The following is a 21,996-nucleotide window of genomic DNA, read 5'->3' on the forward strand; positions in this document are numbered from 1 at the left end:
TGATACATAAATATTAACGGAATATTGACGTAATAGATATTATATCAAATTTGTAAAAGGACGTTGTTTTGCCTTCAAATAGTCTAGAAAGCAAAAATTATAAAGTAAAAACTCAGGTGAAATCGACTTCACGTGAAGTTGATATCTAAGAGTTGTTAGATGAAAATTTAGTCAAATCGATCAAATCATCTAACGACTCAAATATCAACTTCACATGAAAGAAATGATCTAAAATGTTTTTTGGTTTTTTACAACACATCCTCACAAACATAGCACACTCACACACACTATATTACATGAGTTCTTTTTTGCCACCAATGGGATTTGAACCCAGTGGTTGTTTGGGAGGCATATAAGATGCCAAATAAACCAAGCCTTATCTTTCAGTTAAACATAGCCCAAATGTCTTTTGGGTTGAGTCTGTTTTGGGCTGGTCATAGTGTAGTTCTAGCCCAAAAGAAATGAAGAAGACATAGTTAAAACGGTGCTGGAGTTGGGCCTCTGACCCATTTAAATACCAAAGAACTCTTTTTTTAGTTCCGATAAAAACTACAACTTGAGACCTAATTCAAATAGCATATTAAGACAAAAAAAAATATATGAAGAATTATTAAAATTTATTATTTTTAATTATTAATTAATTATTTTTATTAAAAAAATTATTAATTATCAATATTTAAAAATATAAATTAAAATATATTATTAAATTTAAAAAATTAAATTAATAATTAAAATATTTCTTAAATACTGCATTCGAGTATAATTTTCAATCAAGACCGGATGTAGTTTAAAACTGTGTGAGTGGATATGGGTGTGAGTAGTGTATAATAAAAAAAATATAAAAAATTGTTCAATTATGTTGAGATATCCGAATTTTTTTTCGATTTAAATAAAATACATATAATGAGATTTGAAAATTAATTAATATTAAATTTATAAATTTTATTACATGCAAATTTAACGATTTTAATTGAAGAATAATCAAATTTTTTATTTTTTATTTTATTAATTTTCTCACTTTAAATATTAAAAAACTTAGATTAGACGCAAATACTATCGTTATTCCTTTTTATTTATTTTCTTAAAAGATAGCAATGAATGGTGTAATCCGGACCACATAACTGCAGGATTCAATATCACCATCTGGCATCTGCAAATTCAATTTCCCAAACTATGTACTCACAAACAGTGGCGGAACCAGAAATTTCATAAGAGGGGGGCCAATTAAATATAAAATATAACAAAAAATTAACAAAAATATGATTTGTAGCATATATATAAAAAAAGTTATTATATTATATAAAAGTCAATGTTCAACTACATACTTTAAGATTTTGATATTTTTAAACTTGCTCGACGATGCTTCATGGAACTAAAATCATCAATTATCATCTCTGAAGTGAATTTTGAAGCAATTTCCTTTTCAATATATACAATCATACAATCTGCTAAAAATTCATCTTCCATCTTATTTCGAAACCTTGTTTTAATAATCTTCATAGCTGAAAAGGCCCGTTCAGTTGTTGCTGTTGTCACAGGAAGAGTCAAAACAAGACGAATTAATCTATCAATTAAAAGATATATATTTGATTTTCCTGTCTCTGTCAATTTTTGACACAATTCAGCAAGAGTAGACAAATTCTGAAAATCTGGAGCTTTAACCACATCAAGTTCATAATGTTGTAACTCATAATCCAATTGAATCTTTTCTTGCTCAGAAAAATCTAAAGAATAGAAATTCTTTGCAAGATTGCATATGTTGCAAACACTGAATAACTTGAAAGCATCTTTAGGATCTAAAGATGTACTCAATATGAGGAGCTCGGTTGCTTGCTCACTAAATCTACTATTTAGCTCTTTCAATTGAAAATCTATCACGCTAGTAAAAATGTCAACACGATAGTGGTGTTCAACAGTGACAACATCCTTTTTACGACGAGACCGAATTATGTCACTAAAAGAAGCACCCATATCAGGTATCTGAATAGCATGATCATTGCAGAAAGAACTAACTTTCTCCAAAAGTGCTCCCCAACTACTATCTTTTAACTGTTGAATCAATGACTTTGTACTAGAAACCAGATGCATATCATTCAAAATGTCTTGAGATTTTTGTTGCAATGCTTGACAAAGTTTATCAGTGATTCCCATGATTTCTTTCATTATATGCAAAATGAAAACAAAATCAAATGATAATAAAGATTTAAGAGCATAAGTAGCATCACCACGTTGAGAATATGTAGATCCATTAGTAGCCAAATCTTCCAGAACTGAAGTTATTGCTCCAAACATACGTAAAAGGCTACAAATTGAGTTGAAGTGAGAGCTCCACCTAGTATCTCCTGATGTTTTTAATGTGCCAATTTGATTTGCTCCCCTTCCTGTTTCAATTTGATTAGTTGCAACTAAATGGGAAATTTCAGTTGCATAAGGAGATCGTAATTCATCATTGCGTTTGCAAGAAGAGCACACAACATTGATAATATTACTCAAACTTTGGAAAAAAGCATGAACATCAACAACTTCTTTAGCCGCGGCAACAAGAGCTAGCTGTAATTGATGAGCAAATCTTTACAAGACTTAACAGCAATATTATGAGGAGAATTAAGAGATTTACCCACATGAGATAAAAATGCACAATCCTTTCCATTATTCACTTTTTTCCAATTGCGAAATTCTCCTGATGTGAATGGACTTGATTTTCTAGAAAATAAATAGCATGGAAGACAAAATGCAGCATCCACTTCTGGCGAATATTCTAGCCAAGAAAAACTCTTAAACCAATGAGCTTTGAAATGACGAGGATGACTTTCTAGACCAAAAAGAGGGTACTCATCCATAATAAATTGATATGGTCCAAACTTTATGTATGCTCTACGGATTTTATCTTGTTGATTGATAGGATAATTCCAAATTTGCGGACGCTTTCCGGGATCACGCATCAATGTATTCAGTCCTTGTTATTTTGGAAGCAGGGGGTTGAATATCTTGCTCAACAAGTTGTGTCACAGGTTGCTCAATAATATTTTGAACATTACTCAAAGAATCTGAAGCTGAATTTTGTTCATCATATATTCTCTCTTTTCTCTTGAAAAATGAGTGAATTGTTTTCATCTTTGACATTTTTAACTTAACTTGAACTATCTAACAAAAAAAAAACAAAAATAATTGCATATATATTATTTTCTTTAAAAAAATATTAAACCTATTGAGCAATAACAAATAATTTTAGAAACACAAATATATAATAACCAAAAATAAAGTTATTGATTTACCTGATTATTTTTTTGTTCCAATTCTCACCCAAAAATAATTCTATTGAGTTTTGCCCTCACTTCAATCTTTGAACACTGTCCATTATAAAAAAATAAATTAATTATTTTAAATAAATAATATAAATAATACTTGACATTGTTATTAACTTAAAAAAATTGAAATATACCTCTTTGAATCTTTGTTGTGTATTCAATGGTTAATATTTTGTTGTTCACTTCTCTTCAATGGTTTTTCTTCATATGTCTTGTTTTGGTATGAAAAGAAAATTAAAATGAGAAGAGTAGAAGACCAAAAGTTTGGAAACCACTAAAAGATAGAGAAAAGTGGCGCTGATGCCTCTAATGGCTTGAAACAAATATTTGAAAAATGTACTAGTGTTACTTTAATTAATAGTATGGGCTTGGGCTGGTATAATAGAACCATTTTTATTAATTATTAGAATGGGCTATTTGTTAACAAAAGCAACAATAATTCAAATATCTAATACATAGTGTAGTTTTTAATTATTTTAATTTATAAAATTTTGTAACTTATATTTTTTTCAATATTATATATAAAAATAAATTTAATATTATTAATTATTACTATTTACTATTTTTTTTAAATTTTTGGGGGGACCATGGCCACCTTAGGCCCCCCGTAGATCCGCCACTGCTCACAAACATTAGTTAAGCACACAATCTACAATTAGTATCTACTGAAAACGTTAGTTAATAACTACCTAATAAGTCTTCAACATTGAAGAAAGTTATGCCTAAAAGAAAGTATCCGTCACCATAGAAGACAAGTTAGAACAAACAGAAATGCGTGGCCAACTCGTAACCAATTATGTTGCCACTAATTTTGTTGCGGAAAATCAACAGTTTAACTTCCCTTGCCTTGCCGACACATCAAAGCCTATGTCCAAAACAGATATGTTGATTAAGATAAGCCTGGCCCCACGTTATTTCTAAAAAATTCTTGCATGATTTTTAAATATATCTATCAAGTACTTGAAATTAACTTTGTGAAAGGAGAAACTAAAAATTTCATATTATTTCATAAAATTTCACAAAATTTTTAAAATAGAAAATAGCAAAATCAAAACAAAAGAAAAGAACAATTAGATTCTAATTACTTATCTTAATTTATAATATTAAATCATTATATAAAAGTAAAAAAAAATAATTATAATACGAAATTAATATATTTTTTTACATTTATTTATTTATATATTATTACTGTATTAACTAAAAATAATTTTTTTTATATGCAAATAAACGAAGAGAAAATACTCAATTTAGTTCTTGAGAAATTACAATTGAGTTTTAATTTAGTCTTTAAAATTTCAATTGTCTCAATTTAATCTCAAAATTTTTTAATTGATTCTGTGACGAAAATCACCGCACGGACTAACATGATTAAAATTTGAAAAATTTAAGGACTAAATTGAAATAATTAAAATTTCAAAGATTAAATTAAGATTCTAGTGTAGTTTCAGGATCAAACTACAACTGTATAAAATTTTCTGTTCATCAAAATAAACTAAAAATGAAATGAGAAGTGAATAATCTTGCCATTATTTGCAACCACAATTTCCAGAGATATTTTCCATCTTAAAAATCTTTCTCCCAGCTATAAATTCGGGTAACAGCTCCTGCATCAACAGTATCACAAAAACCGAATCATTTGGCATCTCAGTAGAAAAGAAGAGTTACTCATCAGCAATGGCTTCCGAGATCCCAGAGAAGAAGGAGGAGCAGCACTCTACAAGCGACCTGTTCTCGAGCGCCAAGTTGGTGGCAGAGGCGGCGCAGGCCAACTTCAGGGGGGAGGCAGACAAGGTGGACAAGGCAAAAGCTGCCGACGCAGCCGGAGACCTTCTTGACGCCGCCGGGCAGTATGGCAAGCTTGATGATCAGAAGGGCATAGGGCAGTATGTTGACAAAGCTGCTGATTATCTTCACAACTACCAGTCCAAGGAGGCAGCAGCTCCGTCATCGGAGCCTCCTAAAGAAGCTGAAGGAGAAGCACCAAAGTCTGGTGGTGGTGGCGGCGGCGGCCTTGGTGACTTTGCAAAGCTGGCTGGCGGCTTCTTGAAATAGGACTCTCCACTACTAAGCCACCGCCATGTTGTAATAATAATAACCAAAGATATGTTATTTGTACTTATTTTATCTCGTAAACCGAATCAATACACATTTCTGTTATGCTTTGCAGAAGTGTGTGTTGATTCGGTGTACAAAATTGAGTACACAAAATATGTTTATGGTGTAATAAGGGCTGCACTTTTTTATGTTGTAGAATTCTTAGGGGAAAAAGGAGAGCTTACTTTGTTAACATTTGTAGCAAAATTCCACCATGGCTAAGTTTATGTATATGTAAGTGTGTTTTTCTTTTAAGCAGTGTGACTTTGATGATATTGTTAAATCTTGTCCTTTGTTTCTGATAAACGGTTTAGTTTGTCATTTGAGCAGCTAAAACTGATTCACACCAAAAGAAGCCTTTGTATGTATGCATATAATAATATGTACAAATTCACAACAAATGATGAATATATAGAGAAGTGAAACATGTATAATATGTGTTTGTATTGACATGACATATGATTGGTGTTGCTAATTAGAAGCACAAGCATGTCTTTGGAAGCTCCCCTGTGGTCCTAATTGTAATGGCCTTCTCGTTTACTTTGCGTACTTCTTTGGCTCTTCTTTCTTCTGCCTCTTTTCTTGCTCCCCATGCGATTTCTTTTATGTACTTGATCCTCTCTTCGTATTTCTTCAACGCTTTCTCCTCTTTTTGCTTATCTTTGCTTTGCTGGAATGTTCAAAGTGTGCTAATATAGTGAGTATTCTATTAATGTCATAAGATCGTTAAGCCGAGAGGCGAAAACAAACCTTATGCTTATCCAGCTTGTGTTTCGCTTTTTGTTTCTTCCGATTTTCCCAGGAGTTTATTGTCTCCGTTAACTTCTCATACCTGAAAAGTCATCTCAAAATTGTTAAATGATGGTTCTTTGATACAAGAATTTGATTATGATCCAACTTTGAGGAGGACCTACCTATCTCTGATCTTTTGGAGCTGTTTTATCTTCCATTCATCTGCTTTTGTATCTTTAATGCTTTGCTTCCTAGATGGAGAAGGAAGTGGTGGAGGAGGAGGAGGAGGAGGAGGAGGTGGTGGCGGCCTTAAAGGCTCAGGCTCAGGCTCAGAAGTCTTCAATGTTGGAGGCCTTCTTGGTTCTTCTTGGATCTGATCACCAAGGTTGCTACTCTTTTTCGCCGGTGGTGGTGGCGGCGGAGGGGTGAAAACCTTTTGATGTGGCTCACTTATCTTGTCACCTGGATCACTCTTGGATCTAAACGAACCTACAGATACACGGTTTGCGAATCGAGGCACTTTGAAACTAGTTTTCACAGAAAAAAAGGTGTAACTTGTTTCTCAAGTTATGTTGAGTTGGTGAATAAATACTAATTTACCTGACAATGTTTTGGATGCAAGAGGAGGAAGCGAAATTGGAGATTTTGCACCATCCACCTTGCTTTTACTCCTTGTCAGCGAGATCTCGCGGGGCGTAGTCCTTCTCCTTTCCAGAGGAATTTCTGAGAACTCTTGTGAGTTGATTGCAAATGCAGCAGCAGCTACTGCAGTGACATGCTCAATTGACTCATCATCATGACTCATTTTCCTTGAAAATTGTCTCTGCAACCAACTTGATCCCTTTTTCTTCTCTGGAAATTTGTCACCGTAGTTTCTCAAGTGTTAATCAACTAACTAGCCTTATTTAAGCATCAACCTATAGAGATAACAAAGGATGCAGGGGAGGGAAAAAGAAAAAGAGTTACATCACCTTTAAAGGATTGAGTCTTTGGTATTTTGTGATCCCTGGTGCTACTCAAATCAGCTTTGTTCTCCTCCTCTGTACCAGTAAATATCTCTCTAACACAAAGTGTTAAGTATAAACAATATTTGTGGAATGAAAAACTACTTTTCTATATATGCACAGCCTTGATAAGTGGATTATGTTTTCTTCTTGGCATATGGTAGCAACATGGTAACTAAATTAAGGGTTCATGCAAGTATTGTCCCTTAATTAAACCAAATATGTGAGTGCTATGAAAATTTTCATGCATGATATGATATGATATATATACAAGTTACCATTCAAGAAGGATTAAGGATTAATTAAGTATTAATTACATACCAACCTTATTTTATTCAGTACGGTGTCCATTCTTGGTGGAGAATGTTGTTGTTCTTGCTTCCCTTTTTATGAGGAATGCTTTCTTATCCAATGGCAAAATGTTGGTACTTATTTGAATGAATAAAGAGAAGAACCATTTTTGCTATGATTTATTGGGCAAGCAAGGTCAATAATATACTTTGCATGTGTGTGTATGCTTCAATTTTGAGTGTCTTGTGGATTAAGATAGGTATTCTTTTGTTCTTTGGACACCAAATCATTAAGCATAGGACCTGATATTACTTGATCTTGATCCATATATATATTTATCTAATGAAAAAGTCTCCTCAAATTGAATATTGTAGTAAAAGAACATATGCCAGATTTTCCACTTCAAGTTACTTGTAGCACTTTGCATATATTTTTCAGCTATTCTTTTTAGCCTGAGGAAGATTCCAAAGGGAATAAGCCATCTTGGTTTCAACAATTTATTGAGGATCTATGATCTAGTTGCGGCTAGAAAGTGTTGCAGACCTTTTCTTCAGTCATATATTTATTTATTTATAAATAAAATAATAAATATATAATGAAAAAGAGGCAACATCCATGCATGGGAACGATGCATTAGAGCATTAATTAAATAAATAAAAGGAAATTAATAAGGTTTTAATTTTGCATTTGCTAAGTTTTGGAGTATAATAGTGGCATGTACATATTAAGCACGGTTAAGAATAAAGGAGTCGCTAAGATAAAGATGTAAAAAACGTCTTTTTAAAGATGTTTTTTTATAAGTAAAATTTAACACATATAATCAATTAAACTGTGTTAATTTTTATTAAAATTAGACTCGATAAATCAGTTTAGCCGAAAAACTAATAAATTAAATTTTGAACCGATTTAAACTAATATTTTTTTATATAAAAAATGAATATAATATTCCTATTATAAAAATAACTAAAATATCTCTATTATATATATATTAATTTTAAAAATTCTAAATCTCTATTATATTAATTGATTATTTAATTAAAAAATATTTAAATAAGTATATATAAACACATAATAGCTTAATTTTAGTGTGTATAAGATATTTCTGTTTTTTTTATTAGTTATTGAACAAATATGATTAATATTTTACCTAATAAGTCTTATAGTGACACTATGGTAATTAATGAGATTTTTGTCAGTTGTGATAAGTTAGACTCGATTGTTAAAACTGATGTAAATAATTTATAAAAGCGTACACGGGACATGATGAAAATCCATGAAGTTATTTTGACCATTTCAAACTTATTATAAAAGAAATTTGCAATAACTTTAGTGGCGGTAGAAACTAATTGAACCAATGAAGCAGTGGCGTAGTACTAAGATATAAGACAAGTGCACATGAATCATGAATCATAAGCAGCAGTTTTAATTTGTTTGCGTATTGTGAATGGAACCAACCGTACAATAAAAATAAACAAATAATAAGAATCATATGATAGGATAAAAGCAACAACATACTATAGTCATTAATTCAAGTACCTGCAGGTCCAAACTATACATTAGATTAAATCTAAAGAAAGAAAAGAAAAATTAAAAAATGTTGTTGGCTAGTGATGAGGTGCATGGCATGAAGAGAATGATGAACCCCATTGTTACATTGACCTCAGCCATAAATAGAAAAGGTCCTATAGTATTTGGGTAACCTCCATATTAATGAAATTCATGGGGTCCTCCTGAAAAGTGTTAAATCCATACCCTAGTCTCCTTTGCCTCCAACCATATATAGTACTATTACCATTTCCATGCTTGTTTTCAGATTCAGCCTCTTCTTTCTTTTTAAGTTGCTCCATAATGAGACAGAAACACCAAAAACAAGCATGGAAATGGGAAATTCATTGCCCTTACTAAAGAGCAAGACTAATAATATAAAAAGTTACATATAAATAATGAACTCTATAACATTGAACAACTTTGGTAACAAATAAAAGAAAAAGAAATCAAGATTAAATAGACTAAGACTAAGAATTGAGGAAATAGTAGTCAAACTAAGATCATGTAATTCTGTGGAGCCAAAGATTGTCTCTTTCAGCATCCCAAGGTAGCTCCCTCTCTCTAGCTAGTAGCTAGCCATAACTGCTCTTCATCAATTCTTGCTTGCATTGTAGTTATTCCAAGTTCCAACACTTGAAGAAGAAGAAGAAGAAGAAGAAGCTAGTGTATATATATGGAGAGAGTAATGATGCCAATAAGAACCATAAAAATCAGACATATATAGCAAGAAAAGGAGTGAATACAGAACAATGTGAAGAAGAAAAAGCTAAGCAAATGGGGTTTTGCCTAACACAGGGAAAGGTGGTGCATGGAAATGAGATCATATATTGAAGTAGGTAGCTAGTAGTAGTAATGTATATATATATCTTACTATATTGATGAGCTTAGGTGGCTCCAGAAAATGTGAACAATACATATATAATCAATTGTGAAGTGGGTTTGGTCCAGAAGGGACTCGTCTCTTCTCAGAACCATATATAAAAGGGTCAAGCCCATTATGTGGAGGGAAGCTTTGTTGTTGTTTTCTTTGAAGCTCCATGCACAAAGAACGTGACTTTCTTGAAAAAGAATCACAATAGCTTGATGGGTGGTGGAAAAGGTTGTTTCTTGATGAAGTTATGGGAGGTGGTGATGATGATGGAACAAGAGGGGTAGTGCTTTGAAGCCTACAGTTTGCTGAGGAGACAAATAAGAAGAGAAAGATGATAGCATGCAACATGAAGAAGCAGTTGGTAGTGAAAATGATGCCTAGATCAGAAGAAGAAGAAGAAAGAGACCTCTTCATGATGATGATGATGATGATGATGTTGCTCTGTATCTGTTTGTATGAGTATAGAGTTAAGAGAGTAAATGGTAAATGGAGAAAATTGGAGAGTGATGATGTGAATAAGAGAGAAAGAAAAAGAATATTAAATGCAATGGGGAGGAGCAAGAGACACATGAAGTGATATAAATTGTTTGAGTGTGACAAAGCTAATAAGGGACCTCTCTTCTCGGCTCAATATTAATTAATTCAATTAATTAATTCATTGTGTGTGTCAGCAATATGTGACCCATACAATACATCTCGAATCAAATTCAGTCACGAACTTTATATGTTTATGTATACATATATAGCTCTTTGCTAGTAATATTAATATCCCATCATGCGTAAATTGTAATACGGTTTCACTTTTGCATTTCAAAAATTTAGTTTATTTCAAGGTTCTAAGTTTAGGAAGCTTTCTTACAAGGTGAAAGCTCGTTTATAGCTAGTTGTTAGATAAAAATTTAATCAAATTAATTAAATTATTTAACAGCTTTTAATTATTAATTTCACATAAATTAATTGTATTTAAATTTTTACCTTTTTATAAAAAATGACTTAAACAATGTATTTTATAGTATATCTTTAGAAAGATATAGTAATACAACACTTGGTTTCTCAAAAAAAAAAAATACAAAAAGATATATTATAAAAGTCAACCATTAAATTAACTATTAATATAAAATATATATAAAAGATAAATTAAACACTAATATAATAATTAATTTTATAATTAATTTTTTATTTTAAATCATACTATATATATATATATATATATATATATATATATATATATACTGAAAATCAATTATTAGATTAATTATTTGTGTAAATTTATATTAAAATATTATATATATATATATATATATAAATTAAACACTATATAATATACAAATATATAGAAGTTGTTTTTTAATAATGTGCATATAGAATTTTTTTTATAAATATTTAAGCAAATTTAATTGGACATATTTGTTATATTTATAGAGTTCAAAAAATATTTATTTAAAAATTTAATTATATAATCTACAAAGAAAAAATGTTTAAAAGATATCTATATATTTTAAAATTTAACAGAATAGTACAATTTAATGTATCGACAATATTAGATCTCAGTAAAATAGTATAATTTGATTCACAATTATTATATATTTGTATATATATATATATATAATTTATTTTTTTTAATGTGTAATACATGCAATAAATAGTTAAGTATTAAATTTTTGGCAAGATGTCAGAATTTATTTTTGTATTACTTTATTACTAAATTGGTAGAAGAGAAAGGTACTACATAAAAATCTTAAAAAATCTCTTTCATTTTATTTGGTTGAAAAACTCTTATGATATTGCTTGTACGTGGCAGCTTTTTTCATAGTTAAGTTAAGTTGACATGAAGAATATGCCATTGAACGATGCTTTCGGAAAAATAAAGTATCTTATCTCCTACCAAAATCATGAATGATGCAGTCATCAACATAATCACAATCATTAAATTCATAAAATGAATTAATAATCCATTGAATGAAAACAATGCATGTTCATAATCCAAAGCAAACACACAAAAGAAAAGAAAAAACAAATAAAAATGATTCACCACACAACACTCTCTCTCATCATCTTCCCGTTCCTAATCCTAATATCGAATTCCGACCCGACCCGATCCGCCCCAACCCTAACCGTCACGCCCACCACACTCTCCAACTCCGTCGACAACGTCACCGTCCGCTGGTCCGGCGTTCCTACCCCCTCCGACCTCGACTGGCTCGGCATCTACTCCCCTCCCACCGCCGCCCACGACAACTTCATCGGCTACCAATTCCTCTCTGATTCGCCTTCATGGCAATCCGGCGAGGGTTCCCTCACCTTCCCCCTCGTCGACCTCCGATCCAACTACTCCTTCCGGATCTTCCGGTGGACCAGGGAAGAGATCAACCCGAAGCACCAGGACCACGACCACAACCCGCTACCGCAGACAAAGCACATGATGGCGTTCTCCGGCGAGGTTGGATTCCGGGAGGGTCGTGGACCGATGCAGATCCATTTGTCGTTCGCCGATGAGGTCGATGCGATGAGGGTTATGTATGTGACTAAGGAGCCGAGGGAGACTTACGTTAGGTACGGGGAGAGCGAGGGGAAGTTGGAGCGCGTGGCGGTTGCGCGCGTGAGGAGGTACGAGAGGGAGCACATGTGCCACGCGCCGGCGAACACCAGTGTTGGCTGGAGGGACCCTGGCTACATCCACGATGCTCTCATGATTGGTTTGAAGAAAGGGGTCAAATACCATTACAAGGTTTTTATTTTTAATTTTCCACTTTTCCGATTTCTGTTAAATTTGAGCATTTAATTAATTTTGCTGCAATTGATCGATATTTTATTTATAGATACCGTAGTTTAAGAGATGAGTTCTAATGGTGCATAATGGTAGTGTTTGAGGTTTATGAGTTGAATTATTGCGTTTGATTTATTACGAATATTGCTTTTAGCACTCTACTATTCTATTCTTTCCATTACTAACAAGAAGTCAAGAACCGTTTAGTTTTGGAAATGGATATAAATGGGTAATATTAACAATGCTGATTAATCCCGCACTTTAGAGGAGTTTCTCCAATAGCAATTGATTATCACAAATTCGGGGAGCATTACATTATTATGATGATAATTTCCATTATTAACCAATAGGGTAATTATCATAGTCGGTAGTGGGTATTTATGCAGCACTTTCATGAATTTGCACTGTCTTTTGGAGACAAATCCTTATAGTATGTGGCAGGCAGAACCTCATTATTAAATATATCATTGGTATTTTCTCTGTATCAGGTTGGAAATGATGAGGGAGGTTGGAGTGCAACTCATAGCTTTGTGTCAAGGAATAGTGATTCAGACGAAACGATAGCTTTCCTCTTTGGAGACATGGGAACGGCTACTTCATATCGTACATTTATACGAACGCAAGATGAAAGCATATCAACCATGAAGTGGATCCAACGCGATATTGAAGCGCTAGGCGACAAGCCTGCCTTTGTCTCACACATTGGGGACATTAGTTATGCAAGAGGTTATGCGTGGTTGTGGGATCATTTCTTCACTCAGATTGAACCTGTTGCTAGCAAATTGGCATACCATGTTTGCATTGGCAATCATGAGTATGACTGGCCTTTACAGCCGTGGAAACCTGATTGGGCCACTTATGGAACAGATGGAGGTGGTGAGTGCGGAGTACCCTACAGTTTGCGGTTCAATATGCCTGGAAACTCCTCGGAACTAACAGGAACTGCTAGCCCTGCAACTCAGAATCTCTATTATTCATTTGATATGGGGGTAGTGCATTTTGTATATATCTCCACAGAGACAAATTTCCTTCCTGGGAGCAAACAATATAACTTCTTAAAGCGTGATCTAGAATCTGTTGACAGAAAGAAGACCCCTTTTGTAATTGTCCAGGGGCACCGACCCATGTACACAACAAGCAATGAAATTAGGGATGCAGGATTAAGAGGAAAGATGCTCGAGCACTTAGAGCCACTGCTTGTGAATAACAATGTGACCCTTGCTCTCTGGGGTCATGTTCATAGATACGAGAGATTTTGTCCGCTGAGGAACTTCACTTGTAGCACCAGTGTGCATCGCAAAGAAGGGGACAAAGGAGCATTTACCATTCACGTCGTGATTGGCATGGCAGGGCAAGATTGGCAACCCATATGGGAACCTAGACCAGACCATCCTAATGACCCAATCTTCCCTCAGCCGGCACGATCTCTATACCGTGGTGGCGAGTTTGGATACACTAGACTAGTAGCTACAAAAGAAAAGCTTGTACTTTCTTACGTCGGAAATCATGATGGTGAGGTGCATGACACGGTGGAAATTCTGGCATCTGGTGAAGTTTTCAGTGGTCATGAGGATAAGGATAAGGATGCAGCTATTGGTGGTGTTAAAAGTGAGATTGTAAAATCGCCACTGTCGTGGTATGTCGAGGGAGGAAGCGTATTGGTGCTTGGGGCCTTTATGGGTTACATCGTTGGCTTTGTTTCACATGCCAAGAAGAAGCCTGGTGCCAGGAGTAACTGGAGTCCCTTGAAGACTGAGGAAAGTTGAACCATATTTTAGTGTTGTGTTTTCCACTTTTTAGATGAAACATGAAGGTTTGGAATTGTGAGATGATACCTTTTCGATGCTATTCGTTTGATTATACACGTAAGCTTGTACATATGTAATTTTACTGCAGTGTGCCATTGCAGTGTGCCATTTAAGGCAACCTTTGGTGGATTGTGTTTGTATTATATTCAAAAAGAGTTAGATGAATAATGATGCCAATGAAAAATAAAGGGATTTTGTGTCTGCCCTTCTTTGGGTCGAATCGATTCTCAAGTGAAACCATTGTTTTTTATCCTTTTTTTTTTCACTTTTCAAAGTTTTTCTTTGTTATTTTATTTATTAATTTTGTTTTTTGGATGCACAAAAAGTGGAGACATCTGAAAGGTGGTAGTTTTACAAACCTCAAATGGTGAGGGTACTTCAACCACAACAGAAAATTTTGGAAGTTGAAAATTTATTCTTCAAATTGGCTAGCTTAGTATTTACAGAGTACTCTCAGATCACTGATTAACTGACATGATATCCATGAATTCCAACAGTTTCAGAAGGAATGTCCAACTTGCATATTCGGACAATAAGCTATGTAGAATCATATCTGGACAAGGAAATGCTAAAAACCCCAAATTGGTAAATAGTTGAGGCTGAAACCCAGAAATATCTGAGGGATCATTTGGTAATTAACTGGTTCAAAGCAGGGACATGATGCCTCATAATCTTGAAGGAGAAGGACCAATCAAACCAACTATTGTCACAAAAGTAGTAGGGAATTAGGGATAAACGACAAAGCTCATATTTTGGCTCGTTTTCAACATGAAGTAAGCACTGTCTTCAAACTCCAAGATATTAAAATAAAGATAAGAAGACAAACACACTTCCTCTTTCACTTAATGAAATCCTTGTAGTCATTGCAGCTATGGCAGCTCTACCCTTCTCAACAATCTGCAGGCATTCCAATTCATCTTTACACTCCAATTCCAAATCAAGCTTCACTGGTTTCAGTCAAAGAAACAATATTGGCCACTTGTTTCTCATCAGGAAGTGCAGTTCCAGAAGGGTAGTAAGAAAGTTATGTGTGAAGAATGTTGCCAGTGATAAAAAGCAGGAACAGAATGAACCACTCACTGAACAAGGTTGCTTCCTGCCTGCTGTCATTTTCTCATGCCTTTTCGCTTGCTTTACTTCTTGGGTTGAGCTCTTTTCATTCCGAATACAATATTCGGAAAATGCAGAATTCATATTATCTTTTCCCCTATCAATTTGCATTGAATAGTGATCAAATTTTTCAAATGATATAGTATTTTGATGGTACAAATGTTGAAACCTCTTGTTAGATGTTGGCATTAGGTGTTTGTTCATTCAGATTTTATGTTTCTATGAACTAAAACTTTTCAATTTATAATATTGGGCTACAACATTGTTTGTTATTTTATGCATATATGACTAAAGTGCTAATTCATTCATGCTTAACACTTGCAGAAACTTTAGATAAATTTGTGCCAGATTCTGCATCTATTGCTGCAAGCATTAAGTATCATGCTGAGTTCACCCCGTCTTTCTCTCCGGAGAAGTTTGAGCTAAGTAAAGCGTTCTATGCGACTGCAGAGAGTGTCCGTGATTCCCTCATCATAAACTGGAATGCAACGTATGAATATTATGAGAGGATGAATGTTAAGCAAGCTTACTATATGTCCATGGAGTATCTACAGGTTTATATTGAATTTTCACTGTTGAGGCAGATTCATTTTTCAGCAAAGATGTTTAACCAATTTTTTTTAAGCTATTATAATTGTGCAGGGTAGGGCATTGCTAAATGCAATTGGAAATTTACAACTTTCAGGCCCTTATTCTGAGGCTCTAAGAAAGCTGGGACACAATTTAGAGAATGTGGCTAACCAGGTCTAAAAATCTTTTTTCTCTCCATAGCTGTGATGTTTTGTTTCGTATTAGAAAGTCCAAGTGATTTGAGTCTTATCAGTTTAGCTTTTCTGGTAGCATTAAGAGTAATTTGACAAGGATTAATGCTTCATTGTGCCGATTTCACAATATTGTTGTATGTCATTCTGATGATTTCAGACGTTATTATCCAATATACTTTCAATTGCTATCTATAAGCATGGCCTTCTCAAGACAATAAGAACAGTTTCATATAGAAATTTATAAGTCAAAATATATTCTTGTATGGAAATTTATTCAAAAAAAAAAAGAAAAAGTATTACTAAACCACATAAAGGCCTTTAGCTTTGCAGTTTTATGGAGCTACTGTCAGTATTTAGTAATTTGTTTGAGCTTTATTATAGAGTAAATTGATGTATAATCCAATCCACAGGAGCCAGATGCCGCCCTTGGGAACGGAGGATTAGGCCGCCTTGCTTCTTGCTTTTTGGACTCCTTGGCAACATTGAATTACCCTGCATGGGGTTATGGGCTAAGATACAAGTATGGTTTGTTCAAACAACTTATAACAAAGGATGGTCAAGAGGAAGTTGCTGAAAGCTGGCTCGAGGTATTTACATATATGCATCAATTCATAGGTGATTCATTTATCATATTTGTGTAAGAAAAATGCATTCACAGTTCTTGAATTCTTTTATCAAGGGATATATGCAGTGCAGGACTATTAGTTTCTGTAAGTCACAAGTTCTAATGTAGAAAGTATCTATTTACAGATGGGAAATCCCTGGGAAATTCCAAGAAACGATGTTTCTTATCCGGTTAAATTCTATGGAGAAATTACTTCAGGGCCAGATGGAAGAAAAGAATGGATTGGAGGAGAAAATATCATGGCAGTTGCATATGATGTTCCAATACCAGGATACAAAACTAGAACCACAATAAACTTGAGGTTATGGTCCACTAAAGTTTCACCTGAAGAGTTCGATTTGCAAGCTTACAATGCAGGGGATCATGACAAAGCATATGCTGCTCTGAAGAATGCAGAGAAGGTCTCTGGAAGCTTTTATTCTGTTCAGAATTTATAATCTTGCAATTCATCTATGCTTAATGAATATCCTCCTGTGAAATTCAAAGTTGCATTCTGAAAGTTCTATCTGTCCACAAGTTAACTGAGAAGTGCAGCACATAGATATAAGGAAAATCATATTTACTTGTTTTGAATTGCTCTTGCATCTCAAACTCATTTACAATTCATCCCAAAAGTTTCTTTTCATCTATATGCAGCAAGTTATATGAACTGTCTGCATAAATAACTAGTGAGCTTTTGTGCTATATTGCATTCAGATCTGCTATGTATTATACCCTGGGGATGAATTGATTGAAGGGAAGACTCTACGATTGAAGCAACAGTATACCTTATGCTCAGCCTCTCTCCAGGATATTGTTGCTCGCTTCGAAAAGAGATCAGGAAAGGCCATTGATTGGGATACTTTCCCGGATAAAGTGGTGGTCCAAATGAATGATACTCACCCAACACTCTGCATTCCAGAGTTGATTAGGATATTGATGGATGTAAAAGGTTTAAGCTGGGATAAAGCCTGGGAGATAACTAAAAGGTACTTCGCGAATTGCAACATGACTACTACTTTGATCCTTATACTTAGTATACACTTCTGATCCTTGTTTTTTGATGGCTCTTATGTTAGAACCGTTGCTTACACAAATCACACAGTTCTACCTGAGGCACTAGAGAAATGGAGTTTGAAACTTCTGCAGGATTTGCTTCCTCGACACATGGAGATAATAAGAAAAACTGATGAAGTGGTAATGTCTTAAAACTTATGGTAATTTTTTATCATGTTATATACTTATATAGTTCTTTGCTCTTGTGCCTACACACGTCATTTCATAATTCTTTACGAAATCTATGTCTAATGTTATGCAATTTTACGTTTTTAACCAGTTCATACATGAAATTATATCTGAGTATGGGATGAATGACCTTGACTTGTTGGATCAAAAGCTCAGAAAGATGAGAATACTGGAGAACATTGAGTTGCCTAACTCAGTGGTTGAGCTGATTAATAGCTCAATAGAGATTCCTGATACTGATCCTATAGAGGAAAGAGATGTTATTGATACTAATATAAAGGCAACAGAAGAGAAGGAAGAAGAAGCAGAAGCCAAAGAAGTGGAAGAAGACGAAGACGAAGTAGGGAAAGAAGAACCGGAAGAAGATGATGGCAAAGAAGAGCCATCTGTGGAAGAGGATACCGAAAAGAAAACAACATGGACATTCAAAGTTGATTCAAAACAGCCAACAATGGTTCGCATGGCTAATCTATGTGTTGTAGGTGGTTTTTCGGTGAATGGAGTAGCTGAGATTCACAGTGAGATTGTAAAACAGGAAGTTTTCAATGATTTCTATGAGGTAACAATATAAACAGAGTTTTCTCTCTGTGTTTGTCAACAATTACAATCACCATGTTTCTTTATTATTTACTTTTTGTGTAGATGTGGCCTGAAAAGTTCCAGAATAAAACAAATGGGGTGACCCCAAGAAGATGGATCCGCTTTTGCAATCCTGATCTTAGTAAAATCATAACCAAGTGGATTGGAACAGAGGACTGGGTCACAGATCTTGAGAAATTGGCTATACTTCGCAAGGTAAATTAACTTAGCTAAGTGTTATGAATAATGTTTGTTAATGAATGTAACTAAATGCATGACTAATATTCATAACATCATGGTGACAACAAAGCATTATAGATGGGTGTTTCATTGATCAGATGTCACTAGTCAATTTGAATAACAGTATTTTCTTATGCATGAATGTTTTAACAGTTTGCAGATAATGAGGATTTACAATCAGAGTGGATGGAATCAAAGAGAAGGAACAAGATTAAGGTTGCATCATTTATCAAGGAAAGAACTGGTTATGATGTTAGTTCAAATGCAATGTTTGATGTACAGGTTGGTTTTCTGCCACCAACCACTTTGTTTCTTTCTTGTCCTGTTTTGGAATGTTTATCTTCACCTTTTTATGGTAACAGATGTTGAATCTAAAACAAGTTGAGTGTAATTCAGAGATTTGTATGTATTGAATGAAATCCTACTTGGACTATTGACGCGGCCATTAGAATTCCAACACAATGTATAGTTTCACACTTCAATTCATGGATTTTCAGGTGAAGCGCATTCATGAATACAAACGGCAGTTACTGAATATCTTGGGAATCGTTTATCGCTACAAAAAGATGAAAGAAATGAGTGATGAGGAAAGGAAACAAAGTTTTGTTCCACGAGTTTGTATTTTCGGAGGGAAAGCATTTGCAACATATGTTCAAGCCAAGAGAATTGTAAAATTCATCACAGATGTAGGAGCCATAATCAATCATGATCCAGAGATTGGAGATCTATTAAAGGTATATGTAAATATGTAATGTTCATTGCATAGTCCTTCCCAAGTAAATGCTAAAATAACAATCAAGAACTAACATTATTAAATCTTGGAGCTTTTCTTAATGTTTAGGTTGTATTTGTTCCTGATTACAATGTCAGTGTGGCCGAAATGCTAATTCCTGGCAGCGAGTTGTCGCAGCACATCAGGTAATAAATAACAAACTTTTCAATTGAAATTACATGATACCTTATACCTTATTGTTATCATCATTCTGTGTGTGTTTCTTGTTTAGCACGGCTGGTATGGAGGCCAGTGGAACAAGCAACATGAAGTTTGCAATGAATGGATGCTTACTTATTGGAACTCTTGATGGGGCTAATGTTGAAATAAGGGAAGAAGTTGGAGAAGATAACTTCTTCCTCTTTGGCGCGCGTGCTCACGAAATCTCTACGCTGCGAAAAGAAAGAGCAGAGGGAAAGGCAAGAGCATCATCATACTCTGCCAATCTGCTATTCTATGCAATATTAGTTTCTGATAATCACAATCCTCTTGCACACTATATGCAGTTTGTAGCAGATCCACGTTTTGAAGAAGTAAAGGCATATGTAAGGAGTGGTGTTTTTGGAAGCTACAACTATGAAGAATTGATTGGATCCTTGGAAGGGAATGAAGGGTATGGTCGTGCTGATTACTTCCTTGTTGGAAAGGACTTCCCTAGCTACTTGGACTGCCAAGACGCCGTCGACAAAGCATATCGAGATCAAAAGGTTAGTTAAGACTGATCTATATAACATTTTTTCATCTAGTTAATGTAGTTGTGTGAATTTACTTTGATGTTATATTATGCAGAGGTGGACAAGAATGTCAATCTTGAACACAGCCGGTTCATACAAATTCAGCAGTGACCGGACTATTCATCAATATGCCAGAGACATTTGGAGAATTCAACCACTTTTCCTGCCTTGAAAAGTTTCATGTGCCTAATTGTTTCTTCCTTCTTGATTATTTTTGGTTTCTGTTGCTCTCAAACTATTTATAAGTATACAAGGCAGTCATTATCTTAGGGTGAATTTTGATGCAAAATAATGGTTATTACTTTGTGAAGACTCGGGCAGTTATCTTCGTCTGAAGTTGAAAGTTGAAAATCGTTAGATGATTATTTAGTCAAAATTGTCAAATCATCTACGGTTCTCAAGTATCAACTTTGTATGAAGACAACTATATGTAAGTTTTTACCGATTACATCAGGATTTTTTATTACACTTTCAATGTAGAAAGGGATACTTTGTAAATTTAGTCATGTAAACAAACTTTATAATAAGTTATAACTTGGACAATGTATAATTCATTAAAAGCACCATCAAAACTAAGACCCTAACTTGTATCAGTATGATCTACAGCTAAATAGTTCAGCAAAAGAAAAGATACACACATACATCATGACTTATATCTGTAACTGTAATGCAATTTGCAAAGACCTACTTCTTTTAATAGCAAACGGTTCCAAATGTCATTTTCATATAGGCCTTCCACAAAGGGAACATGGCGTGGTTGTTGAAGATTCTTGGCCTTTGTCTCCACTATATTTGTAAGTGTAATCATTCTATTTTACTAGTAACACACAAGAGAAATAATTCATAATGGAAATTATCATTTAAAAAAAAAAAATCTAGGTTCAGTATTTTCATCCACGAAATTTTATATGCTTTCGGAAATAAGGTGACCCACCTGGATTATCTTCATGCTGCAACATTAGTGGAACGCTTTCTTATTTTCAAGTATTTAATTATATGTATAAGTTAAAACAATCCAGTAAAAATATAGTTACCAAAATTTTTAGCTAAGATAATGAATGCTTCCGTTAAGCTAAGATTACAAACAAGTTGATAGATATGAACAAGTTGATGTTGGCCCACGTCCATGGCTGTTGCCCTAATGTGTCATCATCCATAATAATGTATCATCCGTAAGTGTGACAAGAATGAATTGGACCACCCATATGGAAGCATGCATTATATTGTGGTAGTGGTAAATGGATTTAATTAATCAATTAATAACCACTAAATGTTGTCAACTGTCAATACTGTTAAGTTCAAATCAATAATGTACCTTGATTTAATTATTAGGACTTTAATTTATATAAGAACTAGGATTTAAGTCATGACTAATAATGTCTCACTCGTCTAGGGATTTATAATTCAACGAGAAATAAATTATCATATTCGACGGTGGATGTATTGCAGACAATATATTACGGATCCAAACTTATATTAGCATAGCATAACTTCACATCGGAATTGTTGTACATACCATGATATA

At 34.0% G+C, this 21,996-nt stretch overlaps 5 protein-coding genes across 6 annotated transcripts; 3 read left to right on the top strand and 2 right to left on the bottom strand.

Annotated features, from left to right (window-relative positions):
- Positions 1-1,081: 1,081 nt before the first annotated feature.
- LOC114927495 (uncharacterized) lies at positions 1,082-2,650 on the bottom strand. The gene is made up of 3 exons (XM_029297484.1): positions 2,639-2,650; positions 1,768-2,550; positions 1,082-1,150 (listed from the first exon to the last, which is right to left on the bottom strand). Exons 1-3 carry the CDS (start codon positions 2,648-2,650, stop codon positions 1,082-1,084), a joined length of 864 nt encoding a protein of 287 aa, XP_029153317.1.
- A 2,281-nt stretch (positions 2,651-4,931) lies between these two features.
- Positions 4,932-7,606, bottom strand: LOC112791973 (uncharacterized). 2 transcript variants are annotated; one of them, XM_025835040.3, is made up of 6 exons: positions 7,464-7,606; positions 7,106-7,194; positions 6,735-6,986; positions 6,317-6,623; positions 6,153-6,234; positions 4,932-6,072 (listed from the first exon to the last, which is right to left on the bottom strand). In XM_025835040.3, exons 1-6 carry the CDS (start codon positions 7,487-7,489, stop codon positions 5,878-5,880), a joined length of 951 nt encoding a protein of 316 aa, XP_025690825.1. In that variant the 5' UTR covers positions 7,490-7,606; the 3' UTR covers positions 4,932-5,877. The 2 variants fall into 2 exon arrangements, with proteins under 2 accessions (XP_025690825.1, XP_025690826.1); XM_025835041.3 differs by having other exon boundaries at positions 7,106-7,174; positions 7,464-7,592.
- Positions 4,983-5,675, top strand: LOC112791975 (nodulin-related protein 1). The gene has a single exon (XM_025835043.3). It carries the CDS (start codon positions 4,983-4,985, stop codon positions 5,358-5,360), a length of 378 nt encoding a protein of 125 aa, XP_025690828.1. The 3' UTR covers positions 5,361-5,675.
- Positions 7,607-11,575: 3,969 nt separating the features above from the next.
- Positions 11,576-14,660, top strand: LOC112791977 (probable inactive purple acid phosphatase 9). The gene is made up of 2 exons (XM_025835045.3): positions 11,576-12,576; positions 13,104-14,660. Exons 1-2 carry the CDS (start codon positions 11,821-11,823, stop codon positions 14,379-14,381), a joined length of 2,034 nt encoding a protein of 677 aa, XP_025690830.1. The 5' UTR covers positions 11,576-11,820; the 3' UTR covers positions 14,382-14,660.
- Positions 14,661-14,807: 147 nt separating this feature from the next.
- On the top strand, positions 14,808-21,014 carry LOC112791976 (alpha-1,4 glucan phosphorylase L-2 isozyme, chloroplastic/amyloplastic). Its single transcript, XM_025835044.3, has 15 exons — positions 14,808-15,511; positions 15,858-16,087; positions 16,176-16,277; positions 16,708-16,884; positions 17,048-17,323; positions 17,619-17,890; positions 17,981-18,098; positions 18,238-18,705; positions 18,789-18,941; positions 19,119-19,247; positions 19,463-19,699; positions 19,807-19,883; positions 19,970-20,156; positions 20,244-20,444; positions 20,527-21,014. The coding sequence occupies exons 1-15, from the start codon at positions 15,295-15,297 to the stop codon at positions 20,641-20,643; spliced, it is 2,961 nt and encodes a 986-aa protein (XP_025690829.1). The 5' UTR covers positions 14,808-15,294; the 3' UTR covers positions 20,644-21,014.
- Positions 21,015-21,996: the final 982 nt, after the last annotated feature.

Source organism: Arachis hypogaea, chromosome 13 (genome assembly GCF_003086295.3).
Source record: "Arachis hypogaea cultivar Tifrunner chromosome 13, arahy.Tifrunner.gnm2.J5K5, whole genome shotgun sequence".
Classification (NCBI taxonomy): Eukaryota; Viridiplantae; Streptophyta; class Magnoliopsida; order Fabales; family Fabaceae; genus Arachis; species Arachis hypogaea.